We start from the raw sequence: 16809 nt of genomic DNA, 5'->3' as shown, positions 1-16809 counted from the left end.
ACACACTTAAAGGGAAAGACGTAGTTGCCGGATAGGATTTGAACGCTTCAATCTGGCACTTCGGCTCGATGGCGCCGGGCGAGCCGGCAAACCGCAGGCGTCCCCGACGTGCTGTGGAGGGAGGACCCGCTCACAGCTTTAATTTACAGTTTGACATTGTATAAAATCTTCTCGGATGATGTTGTGCTGCACCTAATATATAAAACAGACGTTTCTTGATATGTCTTCTTTCAAATCTTCTCATTTTGTGCAGAAAGCTTTATATCCCTAAATGTCTGAAATGAAACTTTAGCCATGTTTGCCTTGGCCGCCCACTTTTTTGCAGTAGTTTTTATCTTGGAGGACAGAGTCCGCTCTCGGATCAGGTCCTCTCGTCCGATCTCAATCATGTGGTTTTCCCACGCCGTAATCTCATTCTTGTAGCGGATTTTGTCGTCCTGTGCCAGCTGCGTGTAGACCTGCGACATGGACAATGACCACTGAATCTCTTGTTTTACACACAGCGGCGACAACATGAAGGGCTTAAACTGTTAAGAATAAAGGAGACCTAATGGTTGCTTTGCCAACCTGTTTCTGATGACTGGACAGCTTCTTCCAGTCCTCATACAGGGACTTCAGCTTTACCTGAATGAACCACAGAAACACATCAGTAACTGTTGTGCTCAGCAATGGTCAATATTGTAATTCAAGCACATAAACATGTGTCCCAGCTGCTTGTCCTTCCAGCTGGGGACCGTTGCTGCATATCATAGCATTATGTCTCTCCCCTTCATTTACAATATAGCCGATCAATAAACCTTTATGTAAATTAGCAGCCATGGTGCATTTATATAGTGAAGAGAATATTTAAGTATTATTTTACAAGTACAAACTGTTTTTCTCCAAGTAGATAAAGGTCAAATACAACAAATTCTCTGTAATTAAAGTACAAAGTGTAACAACAGTCCATGCATCAATATTATTCCCTCTGATCATGTGCCATCACTGTTTCTTTAGAGGACATGTCATGAAGCTGTGGTTACTGACCGGCGCGGTGGTTCCTGTGGCCTCCCCAAAGTGCTCCGACATGAAAATGTTCCACGGACTGCGAGGACGTTTGGGCTTCCCCATGGTGGTATTCTCCTGGATTACACAAAGCACAGAGAAGGCAAACGTATTGTTGAACAGACGATATCAAAAGGTTTAGGACTTGTCAAAACTTCTAAATAGTTTTACAATAATGTCTAATAAAAAAGTTTCTTGAAGCTCTTGACGACGTTGCATGTCTCTACCCTTTTCTTGCGGATGGCCTTTCTCTTGGCCAACCTTTGCGTCTTCTCCAGGACTTGCTGCTGAACCTGTGCTGGGCTCAGCTGGGCCTTGTAGCGCTGGTAGTCCACCTTATACTGCTCCCTGGCCTGCGCAAAGGCTTCCTGAAAAGGCTACAAGGGTGAAGGAGACCAAGCAAAACTTTAGTCACAACAGACTGACAGAACCCACATGTGGAGAGACTGTAAAAATACAGAAGATACGTAATAGAAGGAATGAGAGAGGATTTGACACTTGCAGCCATTGCCTTACTACACTATTAAAAACATGAAGACACATTCAGTTTATACTATTTAACACAGAAAAGAAAGTAAAGGAATACCTCTTTCTGTTTTGGGTCCATTGTTCTCCACTGCTGGGCAATTTGACTGGTGATATCTATTGTTTTCAATTCTGAGGACAACAATAAAGACATTTATTAACAATAGAACTGCAGCATTTGAACCCTTGACTTGCAACGGAAAACTTCAGACTGATCCCCAGCCACGTGCTCTGGAGAGACATTTCACTGACTTTAGCTCACCAATATCAAAGATGTGCATTAACTCGGTTGACAGGCAGCATGGACTTTAGTCTTTAAACACATTCAGGAGTGCTGTGTTTACACCTCGTGTGGATGATGCCCCATCACTCACAAACAATGGGGGCGGGGAGTTCTAGCTTGTCTCGTGTCTGGGACATGACTCGGGAAGGACTCTGTCATAGTGCTGCAACGTGCATCTTTCAGTCTATTTAAAGACGTTCATTTTTAAGGATGCTGTTATTCTACAGTATCATTTATATTATTATTGAATAAAACACAATTTCCCAAATGTTAGATGTATTTTATGCATGTTTGTTATTCCAAAGGGTAAAAGACGACAACAAAAATCCAAAACCCAAAGTCAAAATCTGCACATTGACTCCCAACAAACAAATACTGAAGCTATTCCCAAGCTTACAGTCCTACGAGCAGGCACGAGGTGTTGCAGATCTACCTGGGTTGTATCTGAGGATGACCGGCCGCTGCTGCACAGCATATCGCAGGTATGCATTCATTGGTCTCTTCGGGGCCCCGCTGGCCTGAGAGGTCAGACATCTCACTGGGTTGATGTATGCAGCTGGGAGGACACTGGTATACCTAAAGCATGCAATTGCACACAAACACACATATCGATGTGAATAAATAAATATGATATAATGCGCAGACAATTCTGACAAGTCCTAATCCTAGTATAACTTAACGCCTGTTGTCTGAGGGTCACGGGGGCAGGCGAACGTTGGTTCGCGCGGCTTAAAGTAAACCCCAACATTAACATACGTAGCCTGCTATTAACCTCAACTAATGCTAGGATAGCCTTTCAAACACTTTCCGTTAAAGTAAAACCTAACTTCTCATGATAACAAAACGTGCTAACAGGCCATACAAAGTGCAGAGAGCAAGCTAATGCTAGCTTTCTGAGACGGTAAAGGAACTTTACGGTAGCTACCTCGCCAGGGTGCTTGTGCTGGAGAGAGCACTGAAGGACTTAGCCAGCCAGCTAACGCTCGCTGTCACCAGGCTGAACGGAGCCATGTCGGCGGTGATAAAGGTTAAAGGACGTTAAACAAGAGGACTGAGAGACGCGCGTACTGTCCCACAAAAGCAGCGTGTTATTTATTCACGCATTTAGTAGAAACCGAGACTCTTCTTCCCCTCCTCCTTGTTGATATGTTTGGTCTGCAGGCTGCAAAAGGCGCCTTCAGTGTCCCCCGGTGGATTGTGGGAAACAGGTCAAACACTCAGATGGGCGTGGTTTTAGCAAGACGTCGCGTGAACTTAGCACGTTACAAACACCCGTGTTTTCTTGGGTTATGTAGTCCATTAAAATTTAGAAATATTATGTAATATGTACTTAATATATAGGACATATGTTTCTTGATTTCTTTATTTCAAATCTTCTCATTTTGTGCATAAAGATTTATATCCCTAAATGTCTAAAACGAAACAATAATCATCATGCCAACAATAGCCTGACACTCGCCAAATTGAGCAGATCCGTTGTTTCCTGAGATTTAGATCAATCACCGTGCATGCCATTGTGATATGTTTTTTTGTTGGGGATATTGTTTCAATGCATGCATGTCAGCTTGGGCTTTATTAGTGTTACAAAACACAAGTAGTTATGCACTTGCACCCTTACATAATGGGAAGGGTATCCACTCAATTGTCTGTAATATATCATTCTCAATACACAAAAACTATTCAACCAGTACTTCAGTACTGATTGGCTGTAGTTATATAATTACATCAAAGTCCACTAAGTCAGAGCTTGTGCAGTGCATGGATGCATTTATTTTTGAGAGACAATTGAATAGGCTGTAATATAAATTGTATGTTTCTGAACTCACTGACCTTCATATGGGTATTAGTCTTCCACCACATTGTGTTGGTAATGCTCACAGCTCTGACTGACATGTTTCTGTTCTCAGAGCCTGTACTGTCACACATGAAAAACTTTCTTTTTCCCTATTTTGAGCAAAGGCTTTGCCAGAATATTGACGAGGCAAAGCCCTGATATGTCCAGTATATCATGTCAGCATATTGATTCTGATATGCCTTAACATATGAACAAAACAAGATCACCAAAGACAAACTGCCCTCCACACAACATTAACCTTGTTGATAAAAACTGTACCGTTCTTTTAATTTAGTACAAAAGGTGCCACACTGGCTTCTGTACACAGAAGCAGAACATTGGATTTTCATCATTTCAATAGCAAAGATAGATCAATAGGTCAAACAGAAGGACACATTTCACTCTTTAGGTACAGGCTTGAATGGGTTCAAAATCTGATCTGTGTGCCTTTGTAAAGCCATTACTGCTATTCTCAGGGGGAAAGAGCACATCATTTTAATGACAGATTTACATTGTGATAAATCCAAATTAAATGAAATATCCCAGAGGATTTTAATACAATACAATTATTATTATTATTCACAATAATAATAATAATAATAATAATAGCAACAATAATAATAGGAAAAAGACAGTATTATGTTACTTGTCATTGCTCCCATTTTCAGGGTAACTGCAACCGTACGTTGTTTCATTTCACTTCATCTGCTACAAGACGCAAAAAATAAATTAAAAAAATAAATAAAAAAACAAAACTCCTTCACCGACTGACTACATGACGTATGTCAGAATGAGGGGCTTACATATTTGGCATCCCCCTCCCACAACTCCACGGCTCGGTGTGCTCCTTGCTGGCTGCCGGTGGGCGCAGCAGGGACTCCGGGATCGGCTCGTCTAACATGTTTGCCGCCCTGCCGCTGTCGGCTCCTCCGGCCAAAAGGCTCGTCGTTGAGCGGCATACATTATGTCCTACAATCCACTAGTTTTACTTCAAAAATGCTGCAAAGCAACTTGTAATAAACTTGTGTGAGAAATAAAATGTCCTTGATGCAAAAAAACAACAATGCCAAACTTTTAAATGTCACGGCCTCTGTGAAATGATCACAGGCAATCTTTCTCTTCTGCTCTGGTAAAACTCTGCTTCCTTTCAAAAGAACAAAGAATGTAAATGCCAGACAATTAATTATGTTAATGACAGTTCAGTTTGATGGAAGTTACCCACGATTACCTAATGATTCCTTACTATAATTTACAGTGTGTTGTGACTTCAAAAAAGGAAGGAAAAAGAAAGATTCTCAGCATGTTTTTTCTTCATCTTTTTTTCTTCTTTTTACATGGCATACTTTTGGGTCCAGTCTTTTGCTAGTTTGTTGTATCTGAGGAGAGAAAAGAAGAGTGGAGTTAGTGGATGATAACTTGGGTGCACATTTATACAAGTGGACAACATCTGAGCCTGAGAGCATGTACTTACTTGTCTTTGTCGTTCTTGTACATATGTGCTATGTCTGGAACTAAAGGGTCGTCTGGGTTTGGATCACAAAGCAATGAACATATGGACAATAAAACTGAAATGAAGAGGAATGTAAAAGATCACATTAGTCGACACGTAGAGAAAGGCTGTTTAAAAATGAGCCTACCCCAGACAGACCCCTATTTCAGTCACCAGGAGGGATGGGGTCCATGTCCTGTGCACCCTGTCAGCATGGACTGGGGACTGTACCAAACTAAAGGTCTCAATTCTGAACAGCACTGCATTCATTAATAATTTCCACAAAAGAAACAGAAAGCAAAGAAGAGTCTATGAAAAGTCTTGTGTTGATGAAGGAGAAGGGTTGTTTTCAAATTGAGTAGTGTTGCCATTAGGTTGACACACCCACAAAGAGACTGTACTTACCTTTAGACACCGTAAGTGCTGGAGACCACTGTGACCGTAGAATGTCCAAACAGATGCTCCCATTGCTGTTGATATTTGGGTGATAAATCTTAGTTGTAAACGCTACCTGTGAACACGCACACACACGCAAAATGTTAGACGTGGCAGGTAGACATTTCAGGTCCCCTGCCACCAGCGTTTGTGTTTCAGGACCGGTCACACTTCAAAAGACATCGAACGCATCCCAGTCCACTTCTGCAAATGGTTGAATGATCGGATCACAAGTGCTGTCCATATATTATCCGATAGGCCAAGATGCATTCTCAAAAGTGTATTGGGTCCAAGTGTGGGAGAGTAGTGTGCATATGCCAGACCTGCTGAGAATCTGTCTGTGGTATGGCACTGGGACACACTTTTCTTATAGGCCTATTCCAGAATGTTCAAGGTCTGAGAGCATCCATATCTTTTACTCTCTCGATAATACCCTTCAAGCTGATTCATGATGGATTGAAGGAAACCCTGCTCTGCTTGAGTGTTGCCATCATGGAATGTACAACTTGTCGGGTGTGATCCCTGACCAAACGTCTGAGGCAGGAGACGATTACAGGATCAGAGGGTTCCTGCAGCAAAACAACCTAAATACAGACACAACTAGCTCTTACCTTTGGTGGCTTGAATGGGTAGTCAGTAGGGAAGTGGATTGTGAGAAAGAAAACTCCTCCTTGATAAGGACTGTCCCCCTGACAAAAAGACAGTAAAACATTTTAGCAGGACCCAAATAACATTCAGCACACAACAGGTTTACATTGTGGCCAGCTAGTGCCGCTATAAGGCCTCGACCCAACAACAAACAATGAGACCACGATGCCGGGACATGGGCAACAAGTGGGTGCTGGAATCAGTAAAAACAGAAGGACTTTAGATGGTGGTTCAGATAATCTGTCTGATGACCAAGGCTGTGGGTTCTGACTCGATTCTGTAAGCAACAGAATGTGGTGTGATATTTTTATTTATTCAAAATTTTGGAAAACTGTCATCGTTTAAAGAACACACCAAGTGAAAGAAAGTCGTTCTTGTTTCAGTGCAATCAGAAGGTGTGATCTGGAATTCCATTGATCACCTGTAACAACCAAACCATAGCACGACTTTTTTGAGCAATCTGAGCCACAAATCTTTAACTATTCAAACTGAGTGTTTTTGAGAATCTAGACAGTGTTACTAATCACAATATTGGGATTGTATTTGTTATCATGTTCTGAGATCCCAGTAGTTACGGTGATCAATTCCAGTGATGGGTAAACCAGTTATGTAGCTAATTTGATAGCCAGACTGTTACACAGCAGCATTAATCCCTATGCAGAATCAGTTTGGGAGGCTTGAAGGTGTTTTGTTCGTTTACATGCTTACATTCACTGTGCACTCAACAAACAAACAAAATATGTATATATATATATATATATATATATATATATATATATATATATATATATATATATATATATATATATATATATATATATATATACACACATACATACATACACACACACACACACATATTCTAGATTATAGTATATCCTGTCTGTAACATCATGGTGTACTAAGAGCTACTAAGAGGTCAATACTAGTCTACTAGTCTGTCTAAGAGGACTGAAAGCCTTAAGTGATGGTGGCATACTTACCGGACCCATTATGGTCGCCTGCCAATGAAACACTAAAAGCAATTCAGGGAGAAAGAGAGACACACAGACACATATCAGCAGTGCAAGTCACAGACATGTGTTCATCATAAGCTTGTATCCATTGGTGATCAGGTCATATAAAACCAACTAATGGGTTTTTCAACTTTCTTTTAGCTTTAAGATTTTGAAAAAAAAATAATCTGTAGAATCTTCGTCCTACTGTGACATTTAGAGATGTCAGCCTGACAGTGAATTTGAAATCCTGTGTGCCGGGATCGGGCGGAATCTAATTTTCACCGGGGTGTACCGTATATGACGCCATTTGAGTCAAGTTGTTTTCTTCTTTTTCTTTTAAAAAAGGTCAATTCAAGAAATTATGTCAACTTAAAAAAAATTGACTAAAAATTATCCCTAGGGGTCTGAGAGTTAAAGTGGAGTAAAAATCGACGTGCAACTACAATTACAATAGCTGGTCTACCATAAAGGTTAGTGATCTTGGGACAAAGTTGTCTATGACCTCAGGGCGAGCCGCCTTCACACTGGATTATTTAAAATGTAACTAATCCAATGGTGTCCCCCAACCTGAGGGGAACACCGATATATCGGATATCAGGCAAATACGGACTCAAATAGCTGGATGGGCTATTAATGACAATGGGGCCAATCTATTCAATTCCATTAAACTATATGAAGACATTTTAAGTCCTGTTTAAGTTTGGACCAAGTTGTTGCTGCATTTAAAAGATTTGAACTTGAATTGTAATTCCTGTTTATTCTGAAGGTACTCAATGGGGTTATTTGAGTTTAAGGAGTCGCAGTCACGGACGACTCCCTTTTTCCCCCAAAGCCAAGAGGTTGTATCATGGCTCAAATGTACTTTAATATGTGCCTCGGTGATTGGACGCATCATGGTTCAAAGACATTCAGTGTGAAAAACAGTAGGTGATCGCTCATGTGATGCACGAGAAATTCTAACACAAATTGTGCATGTGTAACGATACTCACAGTCGTCACCCACTGGTCCAGCGGAGCACTGTGCTGGAGGGTCTCTCTGTAGGTCATGCAGCTCCTGTTCAATGCAGCAGAAATATGTGACACAAGTCAATTACTCGGCTAAACGGGCACGCTTTGCTTTAGTGAAAACTTAAGATCACATAGAATCAGACTTGGTGAGCACCAATGGGATGTGTTCTCCTGGTATTTTTGTGAAGGATTGAAGTTTGAGCCTCTGTATGTGACCCCGCTCTCTTTATGGCTGATGCTGATTATATTTATCCTCACAGTTTGGTTTTTATTTCACATAAACTATCAAACTAAAGACCAAATGTCATGTGTACAACATACATCAAATAGCAGCAGACAATTGACGCAAGAAAACTGAAGGTCAAGTAGCTTTACTGGTGCTCTCCAACACATCTTATGGTATTCCTCAATGGAAATACAAAGTAAGGTGTATAGTTAATAGTCCAATACTAAGCATTTATAAATCAAGATAGCAAATATGTTAAGAATGGTTGTAAATATTCTGGAAGTTAAATTGTTATGCCCCTAATTACAATCAACTGGGATAAGGATGCAAAGAGGTCTGGATGTGGTGGGCAAAAATGTTTCAGCCTCCACGTTCGCCTGACAGCACGACCTGACGCCAACTAGCGGGGCTGTAACAGACACGACGAGAGTCGAACAATATTATGAGCCGACAAGTAACTTTCCTGGTCACTGCAGTACTTGTCTACCGCCACGAGGACTAGCACACGTACAAATACGAGGACAGGGCTGTTGTCCGGTTGTTGAACAAGTGAAAGACAAGGCGCCGCAGAGCCCGCGCCAGGTTGCCAGGTCTGTCACCGCGCTAGCGGAGGCGGTTTGCGAGCTAGCAGCAAACTTTGAAGTTGTCATTCGCCGCTGTTTTCTTTCCGGTGGAGGTGTCAACGTACAAATTATGTCCAAAAACGTCAAAAAGTTAGCCACGAGTAACATTAATGTGGGGGGAGCGTCACACTCGTTGTTAAGAAGATATTTTGTGGAAATTAACTCTTAGGTTAGCCTCCGGTGGGCCAGCTGCAGTTAGCGGGCAGCCAGAAGTGCCCGTCACAGTTACCTTCTGTATTCTCTTCAGCGCCATGGTGGAGGTGCGGGTTTCTCCTCAGCTCACGTGCTCACGCTCTTCACTTGAACCGCTATGGTGTTGCGGACGAAGTCAATGGCTGTTTGGTTATTCCCAGAGTAGTTCGACAGCCGGGGACGTGTTTGGGTTTTTGTGAAACTGCTTTTGTTTCCGCTTCCTCTTGTTTACGGTCGCTCCCCCGAAGTGGATCATGGGAAACGTAGTTGTCACCGCCTATAACATCCTTTAGAGTTGTTATGTTTTCCGTTTCTGATTCGTTTGAAGCACCGTGGAGGTTTCTGTATACTCTCGTTCCAAATGATCACATTTTAATGTTAAACGCTCTTGTAATAAGTAATCAGAAAAAAATATACTAGAGAAGTAGGCCTAATTTTGCTTTAAAAAATACTTTCTAAATTGAAGACATTTTAAATACATCATACATATTCAGGAATGATTCATTAACCTATATAGTATCGCATGTATTATAATTAAAAGAAGGCCTATTATAAGGGAACTGATGTTGGCGATATCAATTCCCCAATAGACTCCTATTACATCCTGAGGTGATGCATGTTTATAAATGAAACATTATATGGATGGAAGAGAGGAACTTCTTTTTTGTATTGTACTACTTTCTCTAAATAAATGTAATGCAGTATTAAAATGGCCAATAATTTCTTTCTTTTTTCAAAGTATACATGATTTTTTTAAAACACAGTTTCAAGTCATTTGAAAGTGCAATGTCCGGGTCTTCCATCAGGTGGCGGTGTTTATGAAGATTAGAATTGTTTCTCAGGATGTCTGAAATAAAAACACTTTATGGTTTTCAGAAGCACCTAATGAAGGGATGGTAGTATCTACAAGCCTCAATCGGAATCAAGAGCTTTTAGATATGGGAAAATAACAAGAGATATCCTTTCCATGATCACAAATATCCATTTTTCTACCCCACAGCAATATCATTCAAATAATTTGACCTGAGTACAGACAAGGGGAGAACATCAAAATAGCAATTTTACATGATTTGAGGTTTACATGACTCAGAGAACAAGCAGATATCCAAAGTTAGTCTTTACTCATTGTCAAAAATAAGCAGACTTTAGGAAATCAGAGAGACGCCAAGGCTCTGTTTCCACTGCACGAAGCGGCTCTGCTCAACCCAACTCACTCCATCAGCAAAGTTGTGGATAGTACCTTTTGCTTTTCAGGCACGTAGACCACTGATTGGTCAAAGGAAATCATTTCTTGACCACCATCAAATGACATCCTGCATGAAGCATCCAAATTGTTACAATTGACTCTGGGCCAGATGTTCCAGCGGTGCTATTTATAGTAGAAAGCAAACATAGATTAACCAAAAGGGACCTGGTGCCAAGGTGAGAAGAGTCAAGCCCGAACTATGCAATGGAACACAAATAATATAACCTGATAGGGAACAGGTGTAAACGGGCTAATATGTTGTTTCCACTGCAAGGCATGGTGTGGGAGGAGGGAACAGGTGAGCGGGGTGGGGCAGTCAGGTGATGAGGAACAGGCTTTCACTGCAGGTCTGGAGGGAGTGGCACAGGGAGTTATTGAAGGGAAACGACCAGACGGGGAGAATAGAATGACAAGAGTCGAGCTGGAAATCCCCTTCGGCTGTGAGGCGACTAAACTCTATCTACTATGAGCCTAATGTCATTACGTGCAATCATGTTCAATATTCAACACCTTATGATGAGTGTGTGTATGTATGTTAAAGTCGTTTTGGTTAAGGTTAACTAACTTTAAAAACAATTTACTAGCATCCAAAACTGAGCAAACCAAGCAAAAAGCCATGCCAAGCCTGGTAGTAAGAAATACTTAAATCAATTCTGACCAATATTGTTATATTATTCCTCTTAACCTCACATCTTAACTATACTACAATCTATGGAGTACTTCTTATACAGGTAAACAGTTAGTAAATATTGCACTCTAAGTTAAATGTCACTCGGTTACATCATTTTAAGTGTTCCCAATTCAGCTTCCACATGGTCAATATATTTTTTTAAGTATGTGTACACATACAAGGACTTTGAGTCTTTCTTACTACTCTAGCAGTCCTTTGGTCGTTTGTGATCACAGCTTTTTGGTTTGTGGTGGACATTTCAACTTAATCATCACTAGCTGCATTTATACGACCAAAAGATGTGTTCTTTATTTTTTTCTATATCCTTGCATATAGTAATTTACACACAATTACAATTCATTTTTTATTTGCAAAAAGTAAAATGTTTTCCTCACATCACCTCGTACTTGTCAGTTCTTAGACGGACTGAACGCAGGAATTAATTACTGACGTTAATCAAGATAAAAATGAAGAACATAGTACATTCAGGTCCAAGCCTCTACATTCAAATTATATAATACAGACATGAACTCTGTGACAAATCAGAGTATAATTCCACCTTTGGTACATTTTGTAAGGCAGATGTAGGCCTTGCGCATAAACACCATCATTATGTTGTTATGAGCCAGAGAACGGACTGGGCAGCGTTTCATTCCACTGTAAACAGAGCTGCAATCTGTTTACTGATCCCAGTATTTGTGTTTATGGGACTTTTAGGCCAATACGAGCAATATTGTTAACTTTCTGGCAGATAAGTGTAATTGTCGTTGCAATTAGAGGGACATGGAGCCGTCTGGAAGTCTCATATTATGGAGCATTTCTCAGGGGGGTTCATTTTCCCTCAGATAATTTATTTCACATTACTTCCTTTACTTTTGTGTCTTTCAATCTTTCAGTGTTTCATTAAAACATACCTTTTCAATCACGGAGAGGATGCAGAGACTTACTGTTAGTGTAATAGAATAGTATGTTGCATGTAAACATGTCTCTTGAAAAATAATAATCATAATAATTATGAATTAAAAACACACTTTTTTTCATGACCTGGAACTCCCAGGTTACACAATTTAATTTGAAGAACTAAATGAATAATATGTATCGTAAACTATCCCAATGATAAAGTGTCTTTACACTAGAATTGTTGTGGGAAACCATCCAGTTCCAAACGATAATGATGATTATGGTGATGATGATGATGATTTGAGCACAGAAAACAAGTGCTTGGTGAATAGACTTGTCAGCATACAACATTTTTCCATACTCCAGTTAAAATATTCATGATTGTTACTAAAACAGTTAAAGTAATAATACATATAAACGGTTAATACACACTATTGAAGCTTTTTCCTTATCAACCAGCAAACTTATTCCGTCCACATGATTTAAGTGATGACTACCAGTTTATATACAGATCTGTGAAAATAAAGGGTCATTTGGGACAGTGTCTTGATGATTTAGAGATTTGATGGTGGTTATTTGTGAATTGTCATATTGTTCCTCATGTTTATTTGTAGATCCGTTATTGAAAGTGTATTCATATCTCACAAGAGTGAACACTAACATTCAAATCCATGAAAGTAAACATATGGTCATTTGTTAAAGCTTGATATTAATAATTTAGTAAGTATATAGTTCACGCTGACCTAAGTAGTTATTTGGACTAGTTACGTGGTAAAGACAGCCCAAGTGTCACTAGTGAAAGGGAATGATGCACAACAAATAAATGAAAAAATACAAACATCTTTTGAACGCACGCACGAACCGCAGTGCGTGGCAAGCGCAAAACATATGAAGCCTGCTGCTGCCGTTGCCGGGAAGCTATCTGGTGCTTTACGACAGTAACGGAAAGTGTCGCAAACGTGTGGGAGGCTTTAGTCGCTGTTTGATACGTAGTAAGGTAGCCGCCTACACCGACCTGGATATCTACAACTGAGGAGCAGTCCGTCGGTCCCTTTTAATATCATGGATTTGAGGACGACTATGCACCGTGGTTGTGCTCGTCTCCAGCGGATAGCCCTCCGCCCTGAAGGCGGTTATACAGCAAGCGTGATGTCCCTCTGGTCCGCTGAGTTGTGACGCGAGGAGGGGCTTGCTAAGCAGCCTAATGGACAGTATCGATGACTTAGCAATCAAAACCAGAACTGAATATCCTCTTTATGCAATTGTATTGCCTCCAATCGCCCTGCCCGCTTTTCTGTTTACTGCCTGAAACTGGATATCACGCTCGGGTGTGTCGTAACATTACCATTTCTGAGAGACAACTGTATTTACATCTCTGGAGCGAGGAAGTGGAACTGCGTCAGGCTAGCTGTACTTGATCAAGATAGGACCGGACGTTGGGTGGCTTTGCCTTCGTAATAAAGGTGCCAAACGTATTTTTTTTTTAACATTAAATAACAATGTTTGGGATTAGACCATGACGTAACGCGTTGATAAAACGACAGCTGCTTCTGAACAGCGACAGAGACCTCCTCCTCCTTTATTACCGCGGTACGTGCGTCGTCATTCGTTTTATTTTGGAAGGTGTGAACGGAAACGGTGCTCGCTCCTCTTGTCTTGACACTGGTAGGAAGTGGGATGTGGCCAGGTTGTATTTATGCTTCTGTTTTAAGATATGAAAATCATTGAATTAGCGCAGCTTTTGGAGCCCTGTTTCACCAGCGGTCACAGCGGGGATTACGACAGTGTCGCCGTCCGTCAGCGTGGTGGTTGTCGGCGGTCGAAGGCGGCGAACACAAGCGGAGCTGCTGTGCTGGTTTCGTCTGGACTGGACCATTTCCATGAGGGCTTCTCCACCTCACGCCCTAACAAACCGTGCGCGGGGCTGTGTTTTGTGCTTACGTAATAACAGCATGTGAATCGATAGTCACATCGTTGACTTTTTTATTTTATATTTTTCTTGGACAAAGACTTCGTGACCCCACACAGTTTATAAAACATATAAATATATATTATTATTATATTTAGTTGCAAATGTCAACAACTCAGCGTCAAGTGATGATGGAATCCTCTCTCGCTCTCGGAAGACTGGAGCTGACCCCCGGTTCAGGCGCCGTCGGGGTCAGCCTCACCCCGCGGCTCTCCGGCGGCTACCCCGCCAAGGAGGCGTGCGGGCAGCGGCCACTGGGGCCACCATGCCAGGCTCACCTGAACGGCTGCGTCCCGCTGTCACACCAGGTGGCGGGTCACAAATACGGAGTGGATACAGTGGGTGAGTACTTGCTTCCTCCAGTCAGAACTGTTTGAAAGGTGTTTTTATTAAGACCTGTGCACTGAATGTTTCACTTGCTACTGAGGACATTATGAATTGTTTAGCTTCAGAAGAAAAAATACCCACCAACAGTTTCCACCAAAGGTGTTGGGAAGTGAAAGATGATATTTGTGGAAGAATTCCTGGCCTTTACCAGGTGTGAGTGCTGTCAGCAGGAGCAGTAAATTAGGAGATTTTGTGCTATGAGTTTGGCATGGTGATTTTGAGTTGTTGTCCCATGCATGCACAGTTATGAGTTATGATTCCTTCGCCTGTGGGAATGAATTGGGTACTTTCCTCACTCTGACAGTACTGTACTGCTGAACCAAAGTCCACACGTAGTTCCCTACTCTTAATCTGATTTGTGAAATCATTTGTGAGCGTGCCGTCCCTGTTTTCCCTCCAGTCTTCACGGACACACACCATCACTCACATCCACCGGACAGCTGGCCGAATTACAGCCTCCATTGTGTGTGTTATCAGACGAGGTGCGGAGCTGATGGCGATCCAGCTGCCGTCGGTTCCAGTCGCTCTGACAGTCAGAAACCTCCTTGAGAGACGCACATTCTTGCTGTGTGGCTCCGTGACATGCAGGACAAACCTCACAGCCCCTTTAGTGTTGCTGTGTAACATGAGCCGTTGAGATGTAGTGTACAGTGTTTTCTTTGGTGCCATCCAACACCAACCCAAATTCCCTGTGTTGAATAACGGTCTCACCAGGACTGTCAGCATAAGTTTGATATATGAGCTCAGTTTCAGTCTAGTAATGCTGATAATCAGTTGTATCTTCATGAGCTCTTTGTGACACCCGGTACGATGAATCAGCCAATTGCTGCATGATCTCCCTCTTTGTGATAACGCAATGTGGCACGGACCCGGCCGCCGTCTCTTCCAATGCCATTTGTGGGACCTCAACTTTCTTTGGCTCGAGATGTTGAATGTGTGTACTCATCACATGGAACTTTCCCATGAGCTCTGGAGCAGCACAGGCACCTGGATGCATCCGTCTCTCAGTTGTTTCGCTTTACCGCTCTCTCTCTCTTCTTCTTCTTCTTCTTCTTCTTCTTCTTCTTCTCAATATCCGCCACACTTGTATCAGTAGATTGACAGAAAATAGACACCGATTATTATTCCGTCAGATTTTCTGGTTCCATCTTCTCCAATGTGAAGATTTGCTCAGTTTTTATTTTCCCTTTTACCAATAGTTGTGCTTATTAGTCGTTATTAAAGGGTTTTGTCGTGTTAATTTATTCAGAAGGAGCTGGCTCTGGGATGGGAACTTCTCACATTACTGTGACGTTCTGTAAACTAAACGTTCAAACGATAAATTCAAGTAATGATTAATTGAGTTATCATAAATGAAAACAAACATTAATTGTAGCCATAAACTTATATTACATACCATTTATTTGCCAGTCACTCCCTAAAATATTCCAAATGATAGGTGACAGGCGCAACACTAACATCTAAAAGTTATTAAGTATCAACATTTGGTTGCTGGCACTGAAATATGATGCTTTGTGTTATGTAGTCATACGTCAGCTCAGTAATGACAACATGACCGTGTCATGTGTATGGCGTGCACGCTGCTCACAGACGGAGGGATGCTTTGCCTCCCAAGACTAAGGTCCCTTTTGCTTCCTCTGGTTCTTTGTCAGTTGACTCACTTTGCACTTTCGTTTTGAGACGGTGACGTGCTCATCAGGAGTCAAACAGCTTGATTTGCTTCACCATTAAACAGATTCCTGTGTGCGTGCCAGTAAATGTATGTGCAGCGTCGTCTGACTGTGACCAAATTATTTGAATATCACCAATAACATTGTGGAAAATGTATTTACTTTGAGGGGCATATTTGGCTATTTGCAGTCCTTATTTGTTATGTCACATACTGGTTGCTCATTTCTAGAAAAGGTTACATTGGTGTCTGTAGTATAATTTTTCTGAGAAAGAGGCCTTCAGAGGAGCAGTGGTGCAGTATATTGACCGTAATGTGGAGTGATCTGATCTTGTCCCTCCTCGGGCTCGGTGGTGAGCCATCGTTAACATAACGAGGCCCACGTACGCCCAAACTAACAGGCAGGGAGAGAGGGAGAGCCACGGCATTGAGAGCGAGCCAGCAGTTTGCTTCAGTCTCCACGACAGTTGCAGAACAAGCAGTGGAATCCTGTTCAGCTTGTACTGTTGCTGACTGAAAGTGATCCTGCTTACTCCCACCCAACAGGCTCTGGTTCCCCCACGCCTCCAGTCTACAGTCAATAGGTCCGTGTTTGAATGCCTCGCGGTGATGGGCCGTTCTGTGCCGGGACAGGCTGAACGTGTGAGCAGGTGGTTTCATGTA

The 16809-nt window shown here is 41.8% G+C and overlaps 3 protein-coding genes across 4 annotated transcripts in view; 1 reads left to right on the top strand and 2 right to left on the bottom strand.

Annotated features, from left to right (window-relative positions):
* Positions 1–3: 3 nt before the first annotated feature.
* LOC137789646 (transcription factor A, mitochondrial-like) lies at positions 4–3032 on the bottom strand. The gene is made up of 7 exons (XM_068583386.1): positions 2778–3032; positions 2286–2428; positions 1631–1701; positions 1272–1421; positions 1027–1122; positions 568–624; positions 4–458 (listed from the first exon to the last, which is right to left on the bottom strand). Exons 1-7 carry the CDS (start codon positions 2861–2863, stop codon positions 231–233), a joined length of 831 nt encoding a protein of 276 aa, XP_068439487.1. The 5' UTR covers positions 2864–3032; the 3' UTR covers positions 4–230.
* Positions 3033–3940: 908 nt separating this feature from the next.
* Positions 3941–9547, bottom strand: ube2d1b (ubiquitin-conjugating enzyme E2D 1b). 2 transcript variants are annotated; one of them, XM_068583276.1, is made up of 8 exons: positions 9343–9547; positions 8247–8310; positions 7242–7273; positions 6222–6299; positions 5581–5686; positions 5350–5435; positions 5158–5251; positions 3941–5062 (listed from the first exon to the last, which is right to left on the bottom strand). In XM_068583276.1, the coding sequence occupies exons 1-7, from the start codon at positions 9364–9366 to the stop codon at positions 5198–5200; spliced, it is 444 nt and encodes a 147-aa protein (XP_068439377.1). In that variant the 5' UTR covers positions 9367–9547; the 3' UTR covers positions 3941–5062; positions 5158–5197. The 2 variants fall into 2 exon arrangements, with proteins under 2 accessions (XP_068439377.1, XP_068439376.1); XM_068583275.1 differs by lacking the exon at positions 5350–5435.
* A 3572-nt stretch (positions 9548–13119) lies between these two features.
* ipmkb (inositol polyphosphate multikinase b) overlaps positions 13120–16809 on the top strand; it is a 14445-nt gene continuing 10755 nt past the window's right edge. Inside the window, exon 1 of the mRNA XM_068583552.1 lies at positions 13120–14432. Within this exon, the coding sequence (XP_068439653.1) occupies positions 14195–14432 (238 nt within the window). The 5' untranslated portion in view covers positions 13120–14194. The remainder of the gene's footprint in view (positions 14433–16809) is intronic.

This window comes from Clinocottus analis, unplaced genomic scaffold (assembly GCF_023055335.1).
Source record: "Clinocottus analis isolate CAN_PGR_092001 unplaced genomic scaffold, fCliAna1.0.p SCAF_19, whole genome shotgun sequence".
Classification (NCBI taxonomy): Eukaryota; Metazoa; Chordata; class Actinopteri; order Perciformes; family Cottidae; genus Clinocottus; species Clinocottus analis.
This window is presented reverse-complemented; position numbering and strand designations above follow the sequence as displayed.